We start from the raw sequence: 22092 nt of genomic DNA on the forward strand, positions 1-22092 counted from the left end.
CCCTTTAAATTCCAGAGTATACAAGCCCAATCGCTCCAATCTTTCAACATATGACAGTCCTGCCATCCCGGGAATTAATCTTGTGAACCTACGCTGCACTCCCTCAATAGCATGAATGTCCTTCCTCAAATTTGGAGACCAAAATTGCACACAGTACTCCAGGTGTGGTCTCACCAGGGCCCTGTACAACTGCAGAAGGACCTCTTTGCTCTTATACTCAATTCCTCTTGTTATGAAGGCCAGCATGCCATTAGCTTGCTTCACTGCCTGCTGTACCTGCATGCTTGCTTTCAGTGACTGATGTACAAGAACACCTAGATCTTGTACTTCCCCTTTTCCTAACTTGACGCCATTTAGATAGTAATCTGCCTTCCTGTTCTTTCCACCAAAGTGGATAACCTCACATTTATTCACATTAAACTGCACCCGCCATGCATCCGCCCACTCACCCAACCTGTCCAAGTCACCCTGCATTCTCATAACGTCCTGCTCACATTTCAGACTGCCACCCAGCTTTGTGTCATCAGAAAACTTGGTGATGTTACTTTTAATCCCTTCATCCAAATCATTAATATATATTGTAAACAGCTGTGGTCCCAGCACTGAACCGTGCGGTACCCCACTGGTCATCGCCTGCCATTCTGCCATTAATCCCTACTGTTTGTTTCTTGTCTACCAAACAATTTTCTATCCATGTCAGTACCCTACCCTCAATACCATTTGCTCTAATTTTGCACACTAACCTCCTATGTGGGACTTTATCAAAGGCTTTCTGAAAGTCCAGGTACACTACATCCACTGGCTTTCCCATATCCATTTTCATAGTTATGTTCTCAAAAAATTCCAGAAGATTAGTCAAGCATGATTTCCCCATCGTAAATCCATGCTGACTGGGACCTATCCTGCCGCTGCTATCCAAATGTGCTGCTATTACATCTTTTATACTTGATTCCAGCATCTTCCCCACCACTGTTGTCAGACTAACTGGTCTATAATTGCCTGTTTTCTCTCTCCCTCCTTTCTTCAAAAGTGGGATAACATTAGCTACCCTCCAATCCACAGGAACTGATCCTGAATCTATAGACATTGGAAAATGATTACCAATAGACAGGTATATGGAGCTTAGGAAAATAGAGGGCAATGCGGTCGGGAAATTCCAGGCAGTTTCTGGAGCAGGTTACATGATTGGCACAACATTGTGAGCCGAGGGGCCTGTAATCTGCTCTAGATTTCTGATTCTATGAAGTTCAAGGGAAATCTCTTCTCCTGCAGAGTAGTGACGAGTTGCAACCTGTCATCATGGGGAGAGTGAGAGGTGAAGTGAACAACAGGGCTAGACTGTAAAATACTGATATGGAACAGAAACATGGGCAGGGAGCAGACGGATTGAGTGGCCTCTCTAGTGTACAGAGTGAGTGTGGTAGAGACAGTAAGTATCTGTGACATGAGATTTGAAACAGAACTGATTTATCTTTGACAGATCCACAATATTAAACACCAGTCTAGTTTAAGGCTAACATCAGAAGAACGTTGGATTTGATAAGGTACACCATGCAAGGCTTATTGAGAAAGTAAGGAGGCCTGGGATCCAAGGGGAGATTGCTTTGTGGATCAAGAGCTGGCTTGCCCACAGAAGGCAAAGAGTGGTTGTAGACAGGTCATATTCTGCATGGAGGTCGGTGACCAGTGGTGTGCCTCAAGGATCTGTTCTGGGACCCCTACTCTTCGTGATTTTTATAAGTGATCTGGATGAGGAAGTGGACAGATGGGTTAGTAAATTTGCTGATGACACAAAGGTTGGAGGTGTTGTGGATAGTGTGGAGGGCTGTCAGAGGTTACAGCAGACATTGATAGGATGCAAAACTGGGCTGAGAAGTAGAAGATGGAATTCAACACAGACAAATGTGAGGTGGTTCACTTTGGTAGGTCAAATATGATGGCAGAATATAGTATTAATGGTAAGACTCTTGGCAGTGTGGAGGATCAGAGGCATCTTGTGGTCCGAGTCCATAAGTCACTCAAAGCTGCTACACAGGTTGACTCTGTGGTTAAGAAGGCGTACGGTGCATTGGCCTTAATCAACCCTCGGATTGAGTTTAGGAGCTGAGAGGTAGTGTTACAGCTAAATAGGACCCTGGTCAACCCCACTTGGAGTACGGTGCTCAGTTCTGTTCGCATCACTACAGGAAGGACGTGGAAACCATAGAAAGAGTGCAGAAGAGATTTACAAGGATGTTGCCTGGATTGGGGAGCATGCCTTATGAGAATAGGTTGAGTGAACATGGCCTTTTCTCCTTGGGGTGACGGAGGATGAGCGGTGACCTGATAGAGGTGTATAAGATGATGAGAGGCATTGATCTTGTGGATAGTCAGAGGCTTTTTCCCAGGGCTGAAATATTTGCCACAAGAGGACACAGGTTTAAGGTACTGGGGTGTAGGTACAGAGCAGATGTCTGGGCAAGTTTTTTTACGCAGAGAGTGATGAGTGTGTGGAATGGGCTTCCAGTGACGGTGGTGGAGGTGGATATGATAGGGTCTTTCAAGAGACTCCTGGACATGGAAGTTAGAAAAATAGGGGGCTATGGGTAACCCTAGGTAATTTCTGAGGTAAGGATATATTCAGCACAGCATTGTGGCTGAGGGGCCTATGTTCTGCTGTAGTTTTTCTATGTTTCTAATTTCTATTCACATTCCTCCTGCCTCACTGGACAGGAACACTGAAACACCAAGTGAGAAACAGCAGGAGGTGGCCATTCAGCCCCTCTAACCATCAACAGAATGGTGGCAGCTCTCTCATCTCAGCCACATGTTTCTGCCCGATCCTCATTTCATCGATCCCTCCGGTCTCCACACATCTGCTGGCCTCTGTTTTATGTGAGGACGATCACTGAGTCTTCATCGGCCTCTGTGGTGGGGATTTACAGACATTCACGACCCTCGGAGTGGAGACATTTCCCCTCATCTCAGTCCCGGACAGTCTACCCCCTTTTTCAGAGACTGGGATCCCTGATTCAACCGGTAATGATGTTGTGCATTTCAATGTGTTCACCTCTCAGTCCTCGATTCTCTAAATGAAAGGGTTATCACATTTGATCTTTCTTCATGCGATGACCCCACCACTCCAGGGATCAGTCTGGTGAATCTTCATTGCACTCTCTATAACAAATACTCTCTAACCTCTTTGTTAATCCTCTATGGAATTAATTTCCATCTTCTGCAGCCCCGTGTTGCCCCAACCACTCACCTCCCACCCCGTCACTATTTCCACCTTCCCACCTCCCCCTCACCTGGATCCACCTCTCACTCCCCAGCTCTTGCCCCATCCCCACCCCTCACCTCTTTTCTCGGACTATTTCCCGTCCACTCTCAGTCCAGAGGGAGGGTCTCGGCCCGAAATGTTGACGGTCCATTTCCCTCCACAGATGCTGCCCGACCCACTGAGTTCCTCCGGCAGTTTGTTCTTTGGTCTGTGTGACCCGTGTTAGTGTGGGGAGCGGGATTTTACACCATATTCCCGGTACAGTCTCAACAAAACACAAATAATTGTCACTTTGCCCGGACCATTGGCCCCGCTTGCAGGGCAACAGTCTGCCGGTGTTTGCCCCCCAATGTGGTGAATCGCCACCACCGTGGGCTCAGACATTTCCACAGATGAGCCCCTCCTGTCCCCACCGGGACAAACATCCTGTCCGCCCCCTCTCTCACCGTCTTCATCCTCTCCCTCCCCGGGGAACCGGCATCAAACCGACGGGCCGAGCGGTCTCCTCCTACCTCTCAGCGACACATCAGACTCCGGCCGCAGGAGACGCTTCACAAACGCCCCAACTTCCCTCGGAGGGAAATGGAAATAAATCAGAAAGCGGACATTTACTTTGACGGTTGTCCCGCCGTGACGGAAAGTTCGGGAGACGGTGTCATCAGGGGTAACGCCCTCTCGGTTGGTCCACCTCCGCTATTGGCTGGAAGCAATGATTGACATCACTTCGGACCAATGGGAACAGCGCATCGCGTGACTCCTCTGTTGACAGCGTGGGGGAGGGGCTGGTCACGTGATTAGTAGCCCAGCCGTTAAACCGACCAAGCTCGAGCTCACCAGCGCGCGGGGCACAAAAGGCCCCGGATGATCGGTTGAGGTGAGAAGGGATCTCCGGGTTGGGGGTCTCACCGGGCGGCGTTTTCAACACCGACTTCGGGTAGTTGCTGTGACTCCGGACTCCGTGACCCGCAATCCCGGGACAGTCCTGCTCTCTTCCCTCTCTCTCAGCCCCACCATCCGTACACGGGCCCCGGGGAGCTTCCGGCTGATGAGGGAATGGGAACCGATGGGTCTCTCAGACAGAGCTGAGCTCCAGCTGTCTAAATGCAAGGATCGGGAACTCGGAGAAAGGGAACAAAATCTTTTACATCAGCTGTTGTGAAAATCACCTTTGTTCTGCCTCCAGTCACAAACAAGAGAAAATCTGCAGATGCTGGAAATCCGAGCAACACACACAAATTGCTGGAGGAACTCAGCATTAGTACTCTTTTCCATAGATGCTGCCTGGCCTGCTGAGTTCCTCCAGCATTTTGTGTCTGTTGCTTGTTCCACCCCCTCTTGTTCTGGACTTTCTACCCGTGAGAACATGTTTTGTCCCACTCTCTCTGGGTACATAATGATATCAAACACCTTTGCCCTGGGCAACAAGTAGCTTTCACATCACAAATGTGCCAGACTCCAATGAGACAGACTACTGCCCTTCCCTTCATATTCATTGGCATTGCCATCACTGAGTTCACCACCGTCAGTCACCTGGGGGAGGGTTCAGGGGAAATATTTATGTACAATACAGAAACTGGTGTTACCTGTGTGTATTGTGGTGATGCAAAAGTTGCTGGAGAATTTACAAGTGGGAAGAAGTGGAGTGATATTTGGAAATCTGACTTTTTTAAGCGTCATTTAGCAAGCAAACCACGTTTCCTGTTACAGGCCTGCAACATAGGTTGTGTGAGAGTGCAGGTGAACTCCATCAAACCCAGAGGAGATCAAAGTTCTTACTGACAGTGATATTCCAGCTGTTAAAATAAATACCTCTCTATATAAAATTCACTGTGCACATGTTGTCACTGGGTAAAAAAAAATGTACAGTACAAGATTTATGTGCACACTGGTCATTACAAATTAGAGAGGACATTGGTGAGAAGGTGGGGAGACCTCCAGTGTCTCTGATGCTCTCACCGACAAGATGTACATCCAGCTGCAGCTAGTAACCCTGCACTTTACGGAGTTGGAACTTGAAATGGGTGAATTCTGGATCATCCAGGAGTTGGAGGGGGTGATAGATATGACATGAAGAGAGGTGAGGTACACCCGAGTGCGGGACACAGGAAACTGGGTGAGAGTCAGGAAGGGGAATGAGGTGAAATCGCTATCGCAGAGTAATCTTGTGTCCATCCCACACAACAACAGGTGGATCCACTTTAGAAACTGTTGGGGGGATTACCTGGCAGAGGAAAGTCAAAGGGGTGATAGGGGATTCGTTAATGAGGGGAACAGAACAAGAGGGGACTAAGCTTGCTAGTGCTAGTGTGGGGAGAGAGGGTGATGTGGTTAAAATAAGTTGTAGGGGGAATGGGAGCCAGAATGACAGAACAGATAGTGGAGAGGGTGAATTGAATTGAATTGACTTTATTACATGCATCCTTCATATACATGAAGAGTAGAAATCTTTATGTTATGTCTCTAAGTGTGCAATTTGTAATTTACAGTAATTTATAATAAATAGTTTGTACATAGGACAGTCAATATAACATAGAAATGCAGTTGTATCAGCATGAATTAATCAGTCTGATGGCCTGGTGGAAGATGATGTCCCAGAGCCTGTTGGTCCTTTTGCTGTGGTACTGTTTCCTGGATGGTAGCAGCAGGAACAGTTTGTGGTTGTGCTGAATTGGGTCCCCAATATCCTTTGGGCCCTTTTCACACACCTGTCTCTGTAAATGTCCTGAATAGTAGGAAGTTCACATCTACAGATGCGCTGGGCTGTCCGCACCACTCTCTGCAGGGTCCTGCGATTAAGGGAAGTACAGTTCCCATACCAGGCAGTGATGCAGCCAGTCAGGATGCTCTCAGTTGTGTTCCTGTAGATAGTTCTTAGGATTTGGGGCCCCATTACCAAATTCTTCAACCATCTGAGGTGCAAGAGATACTGTTGTGCTTTTTTCACAACACAGCTTGTATGTACAGACCATGTGAGATCCTCGGTGATGTTTATGCCGAGGAACTTAAAGCTGTTCACCCTCTCAACCCCAGATCCACTGATGTCAATAGGGGTTAGCCGGTCTCCATTCCTCCTGTCATCCACAATCAGCTTTGTTTTTGCTATAATGAGGGAGAGTTTGTTTTCTTGACACCAGTCAGATGTTGTTCAGACCTCAGACAGAGTCAGCAATCAAATGGTTGAGCATGGTGTGATGAATGTGCTGAGCTGTGTATATCACAATGCAAGAAGCATCGTAGGAAAGCCAAATGAGCTCAGGACAGGGAATTATGATACTGTAGCCATTATTGGGACATGGTTGCACCTAACAGTCTGAGGGATTTAGAGGAACAAATTTGTAGAGAGATGGTAGACCACGCCAAGAAACAAAGGTTGATTCAGTAAGTGATGTTAACTTTCCCTATTTTGACTGGGACTCCCATACTGTAAAAGGACTAGATGGGGTAGAGTTTGTCAAATGTGCCCTTAATCAGTTCATAGAATTCCCAACGTAGAAGTGTGCAATAAGCTGTTAGGAAATGATCCAGGGCTGGTGCCAGAAAGTAGTGATCATAATTCCATGAGATTCAAAGTAAATATGGAAAAAGAGAGATCTGGACCATGGGTTGAGATTCTAAATTGGAGAAAGGTCAATTTTGATGGTATCATAAAGGATATGACAGGTGTGGTTTGGGGCAAGCTGTTTTCTGGCAAAGGAGTATTTGTAAGTGGGAGGCCTTCAGAAGTGAAATTTTGAAGGTGTCTAGTTTGTATGTGTCTGCCAAAATAAAAGTTGAAAGGTAACTGGTGCAGGGAACTTTGGTTTTCAAGAGATATTGAGGCCCTGGACATTTTGTTCCTCAAAATGCCTCACACTGTTGGGTGCTACCAAGACTCAATAACGACTGCAATATCATAATTCCACCCCCGTGCTCTTCTGACTTTTTTTTTAAGTCGTCTTCTGTTGGTTTCTAAAAGCTTCCCAATAGCTTTTGCTCTTTTGTTTGCCTTCTCTTTGGCTTCTCATTTCAGCCATGGTTGTGTCCTCCTGCCTTTCCAATGCTCCCACTTCTTTGGGATGTATCGATCACTCAGCTCTGGAATTGCTCCCAGAAACTACAGCCATTGTTGCTCTGTTGTCACTCCTACCTTTTCCCTTCCAAACAAGTTTGGCCAGCTGCTCTGTCATAGAAACATGGGGATGTTCAGTGCAGAAACAGGCTATTTGGCCCATCTAGTCAATGCTGAAAAAACATTTAAGGTCTCTACTGCAACTACCTGCACTGGGACTTTCGCCTTCAGACCCCTACCATCCAGGCTCCCATCCAAATTTCTTCTAAATAGTGAAACCGAGCTCATATTCTTCACTTGTGCTGGCATCTCATTCCACACTCTCATGACCATTTCAGGAAAGAGCTTTTCCAAATGTTCCTGTAAAATTTTCACCTTCCCCATTTACCCATGACCTCTGGTTGTCATTCCACCCAACCTCAGTGGAAAAAGCTGCTTGCATTTACCCTATCTATACTGTCATAATTTTGTATACAGTATTTCTGGCAAATCCCCACAGCAATGTATAATTTCCTTGTTTATGTTTAGAGCCTTTTTTAGATATATATGATGATGAGGGGCATTGATCATGTGGATAGCCAGAAGCTCTTCCCAGGGCTGAAATGGCTAACACGAGGGGGCATAGTTTTAAGGTGCTTGGAAACAGATACCGAGGGGATGTCAGGGGTAAGTTTTTTACACAGAGAGTGGTGGGTGCGTGGAATGCACTGCCGGTTATTGTGTGAGAGTGTTTCAGTTACTGTGGGGCCAGGAACCCATGCAGCTCAGTGGGAACAGGGAATAATACCAATGGAGAGAGGCAAACTGAGTCAGGTCACAGATTGGAGATGGCAGAAATGCCCCATTCTTATAGAGACAGGAAGAGCATCAGAGAGTTTGATGATCATTCCAGATACCAGCACTGTACCCAGTTAGAAAATGATTTCTCTCTCTAACTTGGGTTGAACCTCACTGTAACAGAGTGATGCCAGATCACACCTTGACAGCTCAAGTGATCTCATCTGAAAGGTTGTCCTACACCCATTGATGGATTTTGTAAATCTTTTTACAGGTTAAACACGACAAGGAATTTGTCTACGGGGATCTAGAACACAACACATCAGTTTTGCTGTCTCTGTCGAGGTATTTAATATTTGATATCACTCAATCATCCTTCCCGCTCAGACTGTGGGGAGGTATTCACTCGATCATCGGACCGACTGGCATGCCCGTAATTTTAAACGGGATCCAATTAATCTGCTCAGACAGTGGGAGTGGATTCATGCGGTCATCTCAACTGAAGGTACATCAGCAAGTTCACACTGGGACAAGGCCATTCACCGTTTCTTGGTGTGACAAGGGATTCAGTCAGTCATCCCACCTGTGGACACACCAGTCAGTTCACATTGGGCAGAGGATAGTCATTTGCTCAGTTTGTGGGGAAATTTCACTTGGTTATCTGACCAAGTTCACACTGGAGAGAGGCCGTTCACCTGCTCGGTGTGTGCAAAGGGATTCACTCAGTCACCCACCTACAAGCACACTGGTCAGTTCACACTGGGGAGTGGCCATTCACCTGCTCGTACTGTGGGAAGGGATTCACTTAGTCATCCACCCTAATGTCTCACCAGCGAGTTCACACCGGGGAATGGTCATTCACCTGCTTGGACTGCGAGAAGGGATTCACTTGCTCATCTAAACTGAAGGTACATCAGCGAGTTCACACTGGGGAGAGGCCGTTCACCTGCTCAGACTGTGGGAAGGGATTCACTCAGTCATCTGAACTGAAGGTACATCAGAGAGTTCACACTGGAGAGAGGCCGTTCACCTGCACAGACTGTGGGAAGGGATTCACTCAGTCATTTAAACTAAAGGTACATCAGCGAGTTCACAGTGGAGAGAGGCCATTCACCTGCTCAGACTGTGGGAAGGGATTCACTCAGTCAGCCCACCTACAAGCCCACAGGTCAGTTCACACTGGGGAGAGGCCGTTTACCTGCTCGTACTGTGCAGAGGGATTCACATTGTCATCTCAGCTATTGAGACACCAGTCAGTTCACACCAGGGAGTGGCCATTCAACTGCTCAGTCTGTGGGAAGGGATTCACTCGGTCATCCCACCTACTGAGACACCAGTCAATTCACACTGGGGAGCGGCCATTCACCTGCTCAGACTGTGGGAAGGGATTCACTTGCTCATCTCAACTGAAGGTACATCAGCGAGTTCACACAGGGGAGAGGCCGTTCACCTGCTCAGTCTGTGGGAAGGGATTCACTCAGTCATCTGAACTGAATATACATCAAGGAGTTCACACTGTGGAGAGGCCGTTTACCTGCTCAGACTGTGGGAAGGGATTCACACGGTCATCTGAACTGAAGGTACATCAGAGAGTTCACACTGGGGAGTGGCCATTCACCTGTTCAGACTGTGGGAAGGGATTCACTCGATCATCCCACTTACAAACACACCAGCGAGTTCACACTGGAGAAAGGCCGTTTACCTGCTCAGTCTGTGGGAAGAGATTCAGTCAGTCATACAACCTACAGAGTCACCAACGAGTTCACACTGGGGAGCGGCCGTTCATCTGCTCAGAATGTGGGAAGGGATTCACTCGGTCATCCCACCTACAAGCACACCAGCGAGTTCATTCTGGGGAGAGGCCGTTCACCTGCTGAAGCCTGAGTTATACCTCTGCATAGGTTCTACAGTGTAGCCTACGCAGTAGCCCATGCAAGTGGCCTATGCCGTTGTGAGCATTTCTACTTATGCATTCGTGTGTCTTCGTCGCTCTGCCAAAATGCTAGTTGGCTTTGGGCTTTCTATCCCACTGTTTTGAATTGACTCGTGTTGAGCTGGAAATGATGGCGACTGCTGAGTATATCTTGTTGGAGTCGGAGCTAATAGACGTTGAACAGAAGTTACTTTTATTGAATTTACTGCAACGCGGAGTTTTTCCATTGTGCATTCCACGACGTCCAAACCGGTTTGTCAAAATTTCTTTCCACGAATTTGATGCCATTTGCAAGTCTTCATAGTCTGCCGACAAAGCGTGGTACAAATGTACATATTTTCTGACTTCCTCACTTAACCTCTCCTCGATTAGGTCCATTTTCCAACGTCGAAGCAACAGGAAATGCACTGCTACCAAGCGGACCGATCACAGATCCTGCAGTCTGCATCGCCGTGACACGTAGTTACATTTTTGGGAAGGTGCATGTTAGGCTACGGCGTATGTTACGGCCCAGCATGCCACGTCAAGTATGCGTCTACGCGGAGCCTGCGACGTAGCTTCGAAGGAGAAGTACAATTCAGGCTTCAGTATGTTGGAAGGGATTGACTTGGACATCTCAACTACAGAGACACCAGCGAGTTCACACTGGGTAGAGGCTGATCGCTTGCTCAGACTTTGGGAAAAGATTCTCTCAGCAAAATCAACTTAATATACATCTTTGAGTTCACACTGGAGAGAGGCCGTTCACCTGATGTGAATGTGGGAAGCGATTCACGCAGTCATCTAACCTTATGTAACTCTCGCTTCGGCTAGCAGCTTAATATAGGGGTTCATAGCCCCCCAGCCCGGCCAAACTTAAGAAATCTTGTTTGGGTGGAGGCTGTGTGATGTGTCCCCTGTTACAAATCAGTACTGTACCCTGAAATAAGAAACAGTCCACAATATGTGATAAAACGATTGAACTTTATAATTGTGACTTTGACTATGTGGTTAGTGAAGTAAACAAAAAAAAAGGAAAAACAGTCCACTCTCTCCATTCGCATCTTCTCATCTGTTCCCAGCAAAAAACCATGAAAATCTCTCTTCCAGACTTACAAGGAAGAATGTTTCTGTCATTGGATAGCCCCTCCCCTGAAAACCCTGTTATCTCTAGTTGTAACCTAAACATTTCCCTTTTTGTGTTTGCTCTGTTCATGACATCCTCGTTAGATATTCATTTTGTCCATAATATTCTTTGCATCATATCGGACATGCGATTAGGAAAGAGGAGTCGGAATGCACGGTAATTATGGGAAAGATTGAAGGGAAGAAAGCAAGAGGAAGACAAATGATGATGGAGACAGCAGCCAGAGAACTGGAAATGAATACCAATGAATTGATCCACTTGACCCGAAACAGGAGTGTGTGGGCCATGGCAGTCAAAGCTCAAACCGGGCACGGCACCTGATGATGATGATAATGAACCTAAACATTGCTGCTACAGACAAACCTCAGCAGTGAAACATTACAGAGAGGCCATTACGTTAGCAGTGAAACCTTACAGCATGTTACACTTCTGACACACTACGGGGTTCACACTGGGAAGAAAGTTTCAGTAAGCTGCATGCCAGATGTTGCTGAATGCAATTTCGAGAGTGACTGTCGGTGCTGAACTCTGCAATTATTGCTGCTGCTCACCACACCCAGTTCTGCACCCTGGTCACTGGGCATGGGAGGAGTTTCTTCTACATACTCACCTTTAATGGTACTAGTTCTGTGACAAATAAATCAGTTCTATCTTAAACACCGTCTCCAGTACTTGGTGAATTTATAACACACCTAGTGTACAGTAGAGAGTCAACTCAGGCCGGCTGGACCCTGCCAGTGATCCTGTTCCACGACAGTCCTTTCAAATCCTCCCCTGTTGTTCACCCCTGGTTTTCCCTGTGGATGAGTTCCAAATAGTCACCACTCTGTGGGTGAAGAGGTTTCCGTTGAATTTTCTGCGGTCTGAAAAAGTCGAGCTGACTGCAGTTCTTTCTGAGATGTTCTTCACCCCTCAAATCTCTGGGCTGAGGAAGAATGATATTGGGAGTTAACCTCCTTATTCAGGGCTCATTTCCACATTGTGGGTCATTTCCCCTGCTTCTAAACGGTTGTTAGAAAACACCACTGTCCTCTAAAGACTGAAAACAGAATGGGAAACCATTAGTTGGATGTTCAACGGAGCAGGGTCAGAAACCAGAGTCGGGTCCGCACAGGACAGAGTTTGGGGCTCTGGACGATGGTTGGGGTAAGAATGTATGATGAGGAGGGAATCAGCAGTGGGGCGTGGCAACAAATGATATTAGAGTAGCAACATTTGGAAGCTGATTGACAGGGAAAATAATTCAGTTGTCAGACTGATGACACAAACAAAACCTGTGGTGAGGTGCCCCATTGGTCAGGGAACATGTGTGTGTGTTTGGAATGGTTATAGCTATTGAGGAAGTTGTTCCTGCTTGTTTATCCTGTAATATTATATCTGGTTGGTTATTATGGATTGTCCTATCTGAAAAAATGTATTGCTTTTCATATAATTTGTAATATTTTAATGGTAAAACTGGATCAGGCTTGAATTTATGGTGCCTTTATGAAGTGATCGAGGGCATTCATGAGTTTGTATTTTAAAGCAAGATTTTTGTGAATGATATTTGCCACTCGATTGTAACTTTGTCAGTAATCAGATTGAGTTAAACTGCTGCAGGATCCTGGAATGTGTTGGATTGTGTCTTGTTCCTTTTGGCATTTTCTGCATTTATTGCCTTGTTTGTTTGTATTTTATGTATTTTTGATTTTTGAATTCTTTTTATTAACCACCTTGTCCTGTATTTCTGCAAGGAACCCCTCTGTTTCTAGGAAGAGGTCTCCAAAACTCAGTCAGGTGCTCGATGCTTCCTTGTCACCTCCTCTGCTCAGATCGTTGGGATGTCTCCCATGGAGGGTCATACTCATTCCACTGGTTAATGTTTTCATCCATAGTGATGATTCGTTTTTCTGTTTTGGCCTCTCATTTATGTTTTCTGGTCTGTATTTCTTATCACTATTGCAGATATACACACATGGAGTGCTGAACCCTGTTCAGTTTTGATGAAAATATATACTTAGAAGTTTTATCTGACTGTTATCTGATTTTTTTTTTCATGTATGTTATTTCTCTTCCTCCTTCTGTCCAAGATAGTGTTAATCTAAGTGGGTCTGAGTGTATGTACTCTTTTTTAAAGTTTTCTAAATTTCTTAGTTACCTTTGTAGATTTTACTGATTGAAATGTCACCAAGACATTTTTTTATTTTAAAAACGTCAGTGTCGGTATTGATGAAAGTGTTTATTGCCTTTGTTGTATTTGCTAACTATTGTGCTCTGTTTGGCAGGTTTTTTTTTAACCCTTGAACTAAATTTTGTCAAAGGTTTTCCTTATTTCACACTACTTTCTATTGTTTTTGACTGTTGATATTCCAGATACGTGGGTATCAAGATTCCCGATGAAGGGTCTTCACCTGAAATGTTGATTCCCATCCATAGATGCTGCCTGACACGCTGAGCTCCTCCAGCACTTTGTGTGTATTTCTCTAGATTTCTAGCATCTGCAGGTCCTCTTGTTCCCAGATACTTATATATTTGTTGAAAGAACAAGCTAGTAGTGGGGTTGTGTGGCTCTGTTGCTAAAAAAATTAAATAAGATCATTAGAAAGAGGTGGCATAGGGTTGGAAGCTGTAGAATCTCTGTGGGTAGAATTAAGGAAGAGCAAATGTAAAAAAAAATCCCTGATGGGAATTGTATAGAGACCTCCAAACAGCAGTAAGTCTGTGGTCCACAAATGACAATGGGAGATAGAAAATGCGTGCCAAAAGGGCAATCTTACAATCGTCATGGGGGATTGTCATGCAGATGATTCAGAAAATTAGGATGGTGTTGGTCTCAAGAGGAGGAATTCCTAGAATGCCTACAGGATGCTTTTTTAGAACAGCTCGTGGTTTAGCCCACTTGGGGATCAGCTCTTCTGGATTGGGTGTTGTAATGAACTGGAATTAATTAGGTCACTAAATTCAAAGAACACTTAGGGGCAAGTGATCTGAATATGATCACATTCACCCTGACATTAGAGAAGCAGAAGCTAAAGTCAGATGTGGAATAATTCGAGAGGCATGAGAGAAAAAAAATGGTCAAAATTGGTTTGAAAAGAACACAGGCAGGGATGAAAACAGAGCAGCAATGGCTGGAATTTCTGGAAGCAATTCGGAAGGCAGAGAGTGAACACGTCACAAAGAGGAAGTAGTATTCTGAAGGTAAGGGGACAAAACCGTGGCTGATAAGAGAAACCAAAGACAACATAAAAACCAAAGAGAGGGCATAGAGCGAAGTTAGAGGATTGGGAAGTGTTTAAAAACCAACACAATGCAGTTAAAGTACTTAAGAAGGAAAAGATGGAACACATAGGTGAGCTAGCCAGTAATATTAAAGAGGATACCAATTTTTTCTTCAGGCACATATAGTGTAAAAGAGAGGCGGAAGTGGATATCAAACCACTGGAAAATGATGCTGGAGAGGGAGTAATGGGGTGGGGGTGCAAGGTGATGGCAGATGAACTGAATAAGTATTGTATATCACTCTTATCTGTCGAAGACACTGGCAGGAATATGGAATTCCCAGATGTCAGTGGTCAGAATGTATAAAGTTACGTTACTCGGGAGAAGGTTCTTGGGAAACAGAGATGGTCTGAAGATAAATAGGTCACCTGCACCAGATGGTGCTCACCCCAGAGATCTGAAAGAGGTGGCTGAAGAGATGTGGAGGCATTAGCATTGATCTTTCGAGAATCGTTAAGGAAATTATATCCTAAGAAGTTTTTTTTCCTTCACTTCACCCCCCTCCCAGTTTCACCTATCACCTCTTCCACCCCTTTCACCCCCACACTTCTTCCTCTGACGTCTCATCTTTTTCCTCCCAGTCCTGATGAAGGGTCTCGGCCCAAAATGTCGACTGTTTACTATTTCCCATATGTGCTGCCCAGCCTCCCGGGTTCCTCCAGTACTTGTTGTATGTGTTGCTTGGATTTCCAGCATCCACAGATTTTCTCCTGTTTTTGATAAAAGCAAAAGTGGGGTCATATAATATAGCAAGAAAACAGTGGGAAGTTAGAGAATTGGAAAGCTTTTGTATAACAAACAGGAGACCACTGGGAAAAAAAAAGTCACTCTGGGGAGACAAGATGAAAAATTGAGTTAAGTGAGCCAATAATATCAAGTATCAAAAGTTTTTCAGATATATAAACAGTAAAAGAGAGGCAAGAGTTGATATTGTACTGCTGGAAGATGATGCTGCGAGTTAGTAACAGAGCAAAGAAATAGCAGCAGAATGTAATAGTATTTTGTGTCAATCTTCACTGTGTAAGACACTGGCAGTATAAGACCATAAGACATAGGAGCAGAATTAGGCCATTCAGCCCCATCGAGTCTGCTCCGCCGTTCTATCATGGCTGATCCCGGTTCTCACTCAACCCCCTGCACCTGCCTCCTCGCCATATGCCCTGACTGATCCGCAAACTATTAGCTTCTGCCTTAAATGTACCCACAGACTTGGCCCCCACCGCCGTCTGTGTCAGAGAATTCCACAGATTCACTGCTCTCTGACTAAATAAAATCCCCCTGAACTACTTGTATAGGTAAGCATATGATGTATGAAAATTGGCACGGCAGAGAAATGGTTAACAATTACGAATCTGTGGGGCTGTTATGTTGTTGGGCGGATTGACCCTTGATACTAGATAAGGGGAGAACAATATATGTGACTCTGGTCTACCGATCATATGCTTCAGAGCAAGCTGAAAGTGCTGATTTATGTAAAAGTAATTAATCACTTTGTCTCTAAAGAATGTTTTTTTTAACATTGTTTGTTTGTAAGATTAATAGGATGTATTGTCCCTGAAGGAGGCAACGGCCGGTTGTTGCCTGTCACCCGACCATCGACTGGAGGGGGGGGGTGGCGATACAGGTATAAAGGTGGGAGAGTCCGTTCTTGGGCCGACCGCTTGCCTGGGTCCCAGCTTCGGGCCGAGCAGCCGAACCGGCGCCAAGGACCTCCACCCCAGCCAGTCCACGGTCGATCGCCTGCCTCAGGGACCACGCAGGCGTTGCTAAGTATACTCGGAGGTGTAGACTACCAGGGGTTGCTTAAGTTAGCCCTACCTGTTTGTGGTGTAGGTATGTATAATAAAAAGCATTTCTCACAACTCTCTATTTCCTTCTCTGTATTAACAATGAAGCGAGTACTCGGAGGAACTACTGAGTCTGGGTTCATTTGTTCATGCGAAACCAAATAGTCGCAGCATCCACCCGTCACGGTTATTCTTATTGGGTATCAGTTCTGTGAAACAATTGGCAGCGTGGCAGCAGGATACGTGGATTGCCGAAAATGTTTCGCTGGAACAAAGAGGTTGCCCCGGAACAATATCGCATACCTGGCAATGAACACGCTGGTAAAATCTGCAGAGCCGGAGTGTCGAGGTCCGAAATGAAGATCTGGGATCCGCCAACCACCAATACGAGCCTTCGTGGATGATCTGACCATCACTACGGAGCCAGTGCCCGGTGCTGTGTGGATTCTGAAGGGGCTGGAAAGGGTGATGAGGTGGGCAAGGATGTCCTTTAAGCCTGTAAAATCAGGATCTGTAGTGCTGGAGAAGGGGGAGAGCACAGGAGAAATTTCTCTATTGAGGACATTCCAACCCCTACCATCACAGAGAATCCTGTTAAAAGTCTTGGGAGGAGGTTTGATGCAACACTCAGAGACAAGGCAGCAATAAGAAATACCTGTGGGGAGTTTGAACAATGGCTGCAAGAGGTTGACAGGACTGGCCTTCCAGGGCGGATTAAGACATGGATTTACCAGCACGGTATACGACCCAGAATCCTCTGGCCACTGCTTCTCTGAGTTTCCAATTCCCACTGTTGCTGAATTAGAGAGGGCAGTCAGCCGGTTCCTGCGAAGATGGCTGGGTTTACCAAGGAACATCAGCAGCATCGCTCTGTACAGGAGTAACTGCAAACCAAGGCTCCTCCTGAAATCCATCGAGGAGGAGTTCAAGGTTTTGTGAGCAAGAGAGGTGCTGCAGTTTCAGGAATCTTCAGATCCACAGGTTGCCGGAGCAAGAGTGGTGGTGAGAACTGGAAGAGAGTGGAGAACGGAAGCTGTGGTGGAAGAAGCTGAGGCGCGACTGTGTCACAAAGTGCTGGTGGGGGCAGTCGCCAAGGGAAGAGTTGGACTCGGAGGCCTTGAAGTCCCCCAGTTTGACAAAGTACAAGGGAAAGAGTGACGGGAACTGGTCCAGAATGAAGTAAGGGCAGCTGTGGAGGAGGAGAGGACCAGCAGAGCGGTGGCAATGAAACAACAAGGAGCCTGGACCAAATGGGAGCGGGTGATCGAGCGAAAGATCACGTGGAATGATCTCTGGAAGGTGGGTTCACACCACATCAGGTTCCTTATCCAGGCTGTTTCTGCCGTCCTTCCTAGCCTGTCCAACCTGCACTGCTGGGGCCCTGCAGAATGACCAGCTTGCTCCCTCTGTGAGAAGACCGGTACGCTAGAGCACATTCTGAGCTGCTGCCCCAGAGCTCTTGCCGATGGCCGTTATCGGTGGCGGCATGACCAGGTTCTCCGGACAATTGCGGAGACAATCTGCAGCACCCTTACCATCTGCCGGAAAATAAGTCCGGTCAAGAATACCATCTGCTTTGTCAAAGAGGGGGAAAGACCAACAGACACCAGAAAGCAACCGGGTTGCTCTTCACTGCGCAGGACTGGAGCTAAAAGCAGACCTGGGAAAACAGCTGCAGTTTCCTCCCCACATCACAGAGATTACACTGCGGCCCGACACTGTGTTGTGGTCCGACTCATTGAAGCACGTCCCTATGCTGGGGCTAACCGTGCCGCGGGAAGAACGCATGGAGGGGGTCTACGAGCAGAAAAGAGCCAAGTATGAAGATCTGAAGAACAACTTGCAGAGAAGAGGCTGGAGAGCAGGAGTGCTGGCCCGTGGAGGTCGGGTATCGTGGCTTTGCAGGCCAGTCGCTCTGCAAAGTACACACTGCACTTGGAGTCACGGGAGAGAGAAGAAGGAGAGCCATTTCTACCACCATAGATGCGGCAGAGAAAGCGTCAGGATGGCTCTGGATAAAGAGGGCAGATCCGTGTGTTGCTGCTAGGACACAGGCCGGGGTCTGATCAACCCCGGCTGGGTCACCTGGGCGAGAGTGTATGATGTTGAAAGACCTGAAACACCTGACGACCCCAGGTAACGTCACTGATGATGTGTCCCAGCTTAGCATCAGTCAGATGTTTCTGTAAGAAGAAGGTGGACAGATAATACTGATGGTTTTGGTGTACTTGCTAACACCCTTGCTGAGCTGGGACCTCCCATAAGCTGGGATGATCGCCTAGATAATACTGGCAAGAAACTGCGAAGTAAGATGGCTAGACTGTTGCGAGAAATAAATTTTCCATCAAAACAAGGTTCTCATACCGATGGCTATTGACTGCTGGCCACAGCCTTGTGCCAACAGTTGGAAAGGACCCGTGAGGTGGAACAAGAAAGAGATACGTCGAGGGATGAAGGAATGCTGTGAAGGAGAGGTGCTCAGTCATGATTGAGGTGGTGAGGACCAGTCAGAATAGGGCACAGGAAGCTGAGGAGAAGGGAATTAAGATGACATGTAGACTAGTGCAAATTAAACATCAGGAGGCGCTCACCGCCAGAATTATACCCCCGATGCCATGAAGATAAGATCAATGTTGTTATCCAAGGGAGATCCAGATACTTGGGATGGGGATATATGGTATGATGATAATGGGTCCTTTGGTGAGGGGGAAACTGCTTTTCCCTCAGAACCATTGCAGGCTCGGCCTGCTGTGATGAATTCTCAAAAGACTGTACCTGGGCAGCCGGGAGTACAGACTCTCGAGTATAATGATAAGGAGCTATCTGAGATGGCTGTCCGTTCTAAGCAAAGGTCTGGGGAGTCGCTAGCGGAATGGTTAATCCGCTTGTGGGATGATAGAGGTGCTGGTATAACCTTTCACAGGTACAGTGGGACTGGGAGACTGCCGCTGAAGGCATTCACCGCTGAAGACAACAGGCCCTGGTCAATAGGATGTCTGGGGACTGGGACGCACAGTGGCGGCAGGGTCGAGATCCCGACCAAGAGGAATTCACCGGAGGGATGTACACGAGATTGGTGCGGTCAGCCGCCCCATCCATTCGGGCTGTGGCTCTTGCATTGTTGGGGCCCTCAGTTCAGGAGGATGTGGAGGACGTGACTAGTGCTTCGGCAAACCTTTCGGACTGCAGGTGGTTAAACCCTGAGTCCGTTCGACACGGCTAACGAATATTGGAGGGGAAGGTACTAACGGTACCAATGGGACTAGGAAACCCGCCCTGACGCGCAGGGGAGATGTTCGCTACCCTTTTGAAAGCAGGCGTCAGTAAGGAGAAGATTGACGAGGTGCCGACTAGTGTGTTGTATGCTATGTATCGTGAGCACATGGAAGCTGGGAAGACGCCGGTGGACCCTCCTGCTCCTCCTGCCTTCTCACCGTACCCATCGTCAGCTGGATTGCAGGACGTAATGAAAAAGGCCATACAGGAGGAGACCGGGAAATGGCGGCCTCCTAAACCCTCCCGGACCTAGTGGGATGACCGGGTTCCCCCGACATATGAGATCCATTCGATGTGGACCCGAGGGCACCGTAGGCGTTATATACCATTATGTCCATTGGGCTAAGGGAAATAATCAACGGACTGTTGCTCTGGTCGATACTGGGGCAGAACATACTGTGATCCCGGGAGACCCCAATAAGTGGAGGGGACCCGAGTATAATATTGAAGTGATGGGGGGGCGGGGGTGCCCTTACTAGGGCCCAGGAAGTAACGGTACGAGTAACGATTGACAAAAACGTCCCCCCGTTCTGTGTCTGTCCTAATTGCTGTAACCACCGAGCGTATCTTCGGAATGAATGCGTTACGGGGAGTGCAATTGAAGACATCGTTAGGAACCTTTAGTTTTGGGATCCGGAGCATGCGAGTGGTAGTCGGAAGGGCAAAGTGGGAGCCCCTGTTTATGCCTCCACCGACGCAGATAGTGTCGGTTCCACAATACCGGATCCCAGGAGGTCACAAGGAAATGACTGAAACTATTGCCTCCTTGAAGCAAGCTGGGGTTATTCGACCCGCCACGTCCCCGTACCATAGCCCGGTCTGGCTGATAAAGAAGCCAGACAGGTCCTGGCAAATGACTGTTGACTATCGACAATTGAATCGATACTCTTCCCCGTTGAGTTCTGCTGTGCCCGACATAGTGACGCTGGTAGATGATATTCCGGATGATGCAGATGGTCGATGGTATGCTGTTATTGATCTGGCCAGCGCCTTCTGTTCGATTCCCTTGGAGGAGGAATCACAGGAGCAGTTGGCTTTCACCTGGAACGGTCGGCAATATCCCTTCACTCGTTTGCCACAGGGACCTGTCCATAGTCCGACCTCATGCCGCGGGATAGTGGCAGGTGATCTGGAGACCTGCGCACTGCCCCCTAACGTCGGAGTTCACCACTACATCGATGATGTCATGTTACAGGGACCGGACGGGGAGGGTGTCGCAGAGGCGCTGCGGTCCCTGTTACTGTGTGTGTGAGAGAGGGGATGGGCTGTGAATGAAGATAAGGTGCAAGGTCCCAGTCAATCCCTGACGTTTCTGGGCACCCACTGGCATGCTGGGGAGAGGATTATACCGGAAAAGGTACGAAATAAAATACAAACCACAGCTACTCCCGCTAATAAGCAAGAAGCTCGGCGCTTTATGTGGTTATTGGTATATTGGAGAAGACATATTCCCGAATTGACTCTCCTACTGAAACCACTGTACGCGGTCACTCGTAAGAAGAGCAAACTCACATGGGGAGATGAGCAAAAGGAGGCATTCGAGCAGTCCAAAATGGCAGCTGAACGGGCTCATTCCCCTTTCACCTCGGGTCCCGGGGGCCCCGTATGAATTACGGGTGTCTGTTCATGATAACGTGGCCGTGTAGAGTCTGTGGCAGCTGCAGAATGGGAGGAGGGTGCCCCTCGGGTTCTGATCACGCACTATGCCGGAGGCTGCCGGACGATATACCCCGTTAGAACGACAGCTCCTGGCTTGTTATTGGGCCCTGGTGGAAATGGAGTCCATCACGGGATCAGACTCCACGGTGTTGCGACCTGATTTGCCTATTATGTCCTGGGTGCTCGCCCCAGATACAAAGGTGAGGCAGGGGCGTGCACAGCAGTCATCCATATCGAATTGGAAATGGTATATACAGGACCGGGCCGCTAAAGTATCCGAAGGAGTCAGCCGTCTTCAGGAACAAGTAGCCAGATGACCTATGACAGCGGGAACCGAGGAAGAGAAGGCGGCTCCCCCTCTCGAACCCTCCCCCATTCGATGGGGCCGGCCGTACGAGGAATTGACATCGGGTGAAAAGGCTGGTGCCTGGTTTACGGACGGCTGGAACCGTTGGGTGTGAGAGGGCCAACCGTGGAAGGCCGCTGCCCTGCGACCCTCGGACGATTCTCAGTTAATACAAGAAGGAGAGGACGGATCCAGTCAGCTGCCGGAACTTGTGGCGGTTACCCTGCCCTCTTCCCTCCCCACCAAGGAAATTAGAATATATACCGACTCGTTGGCGGTGGCTAATGGAATGGCTGTCTGTATGGTGAGCTGGCAGATGCACCAGTGGGCAGTTCATAATAAACCTATCTGGGGCAAGGAATATTGGCAGCAGGTATGACAAGAGGTGCGGAGGCGCGATATTTATGTGTATCATGTGAATGCCCACCAGGAGGACATTACGACGCTCCACAATAGTCACGTAGACGGCTTGGCTGCGGTATCTGCTATTACAGTGCCTCTGGTTAGATGGGCCCACGAACAGTCCGGCCGTCCCGCGGAGAAGGGGACGTGAGAGAGGGACGAGACCATGGGATATCTTTGACGGTGGATGACTGTCGGACTACTGTGTCGGAGTGTCC

General features: G+C 47.6%; 2 protein-coding genes across 2 annotated transcripts in view; one reads left to right on the top strand and one right to left on the bottom strand.

The window, feature by feature from the left end:
• LOC140208657 (uncharacterized) overlaps positions 1-22092 on the bottom strand; it is a 150103-nt gene that overhangs the window by 10273 nt on the left and 117738 nt on the right. The window lies entirely within an intron of this gene.
• The window catches only part of LOC140207398 (uncharacterized), a gene marked incomplete at its 5' end in the record, with an annotated part of 44356 nt that continues 31286 nt past the window's right edge, over positions 9023-22092 (top strand). Inside the window, 1 exon segment of the mRNA XM_072275928.1 lies at positions 9023-9916. Coding sequence (XP_072132029.1) covers positions 9023-9916 — 894 coding nt within the window.

Source organism: Mobula birostris, chromosome 13, assembly GCF_030028105.1.
Source record: "Mobula birostris isolate sMobBir1 chromosome 13, sMobBir1.hap1, whole genome shotgun sequence".
Lineage (NCBI taxonomy): Eukaryota > Metazoa > Chordata > Chondrichthyes > Myliobatiformes > Myliobatidae > Mobula > Mobula birostris.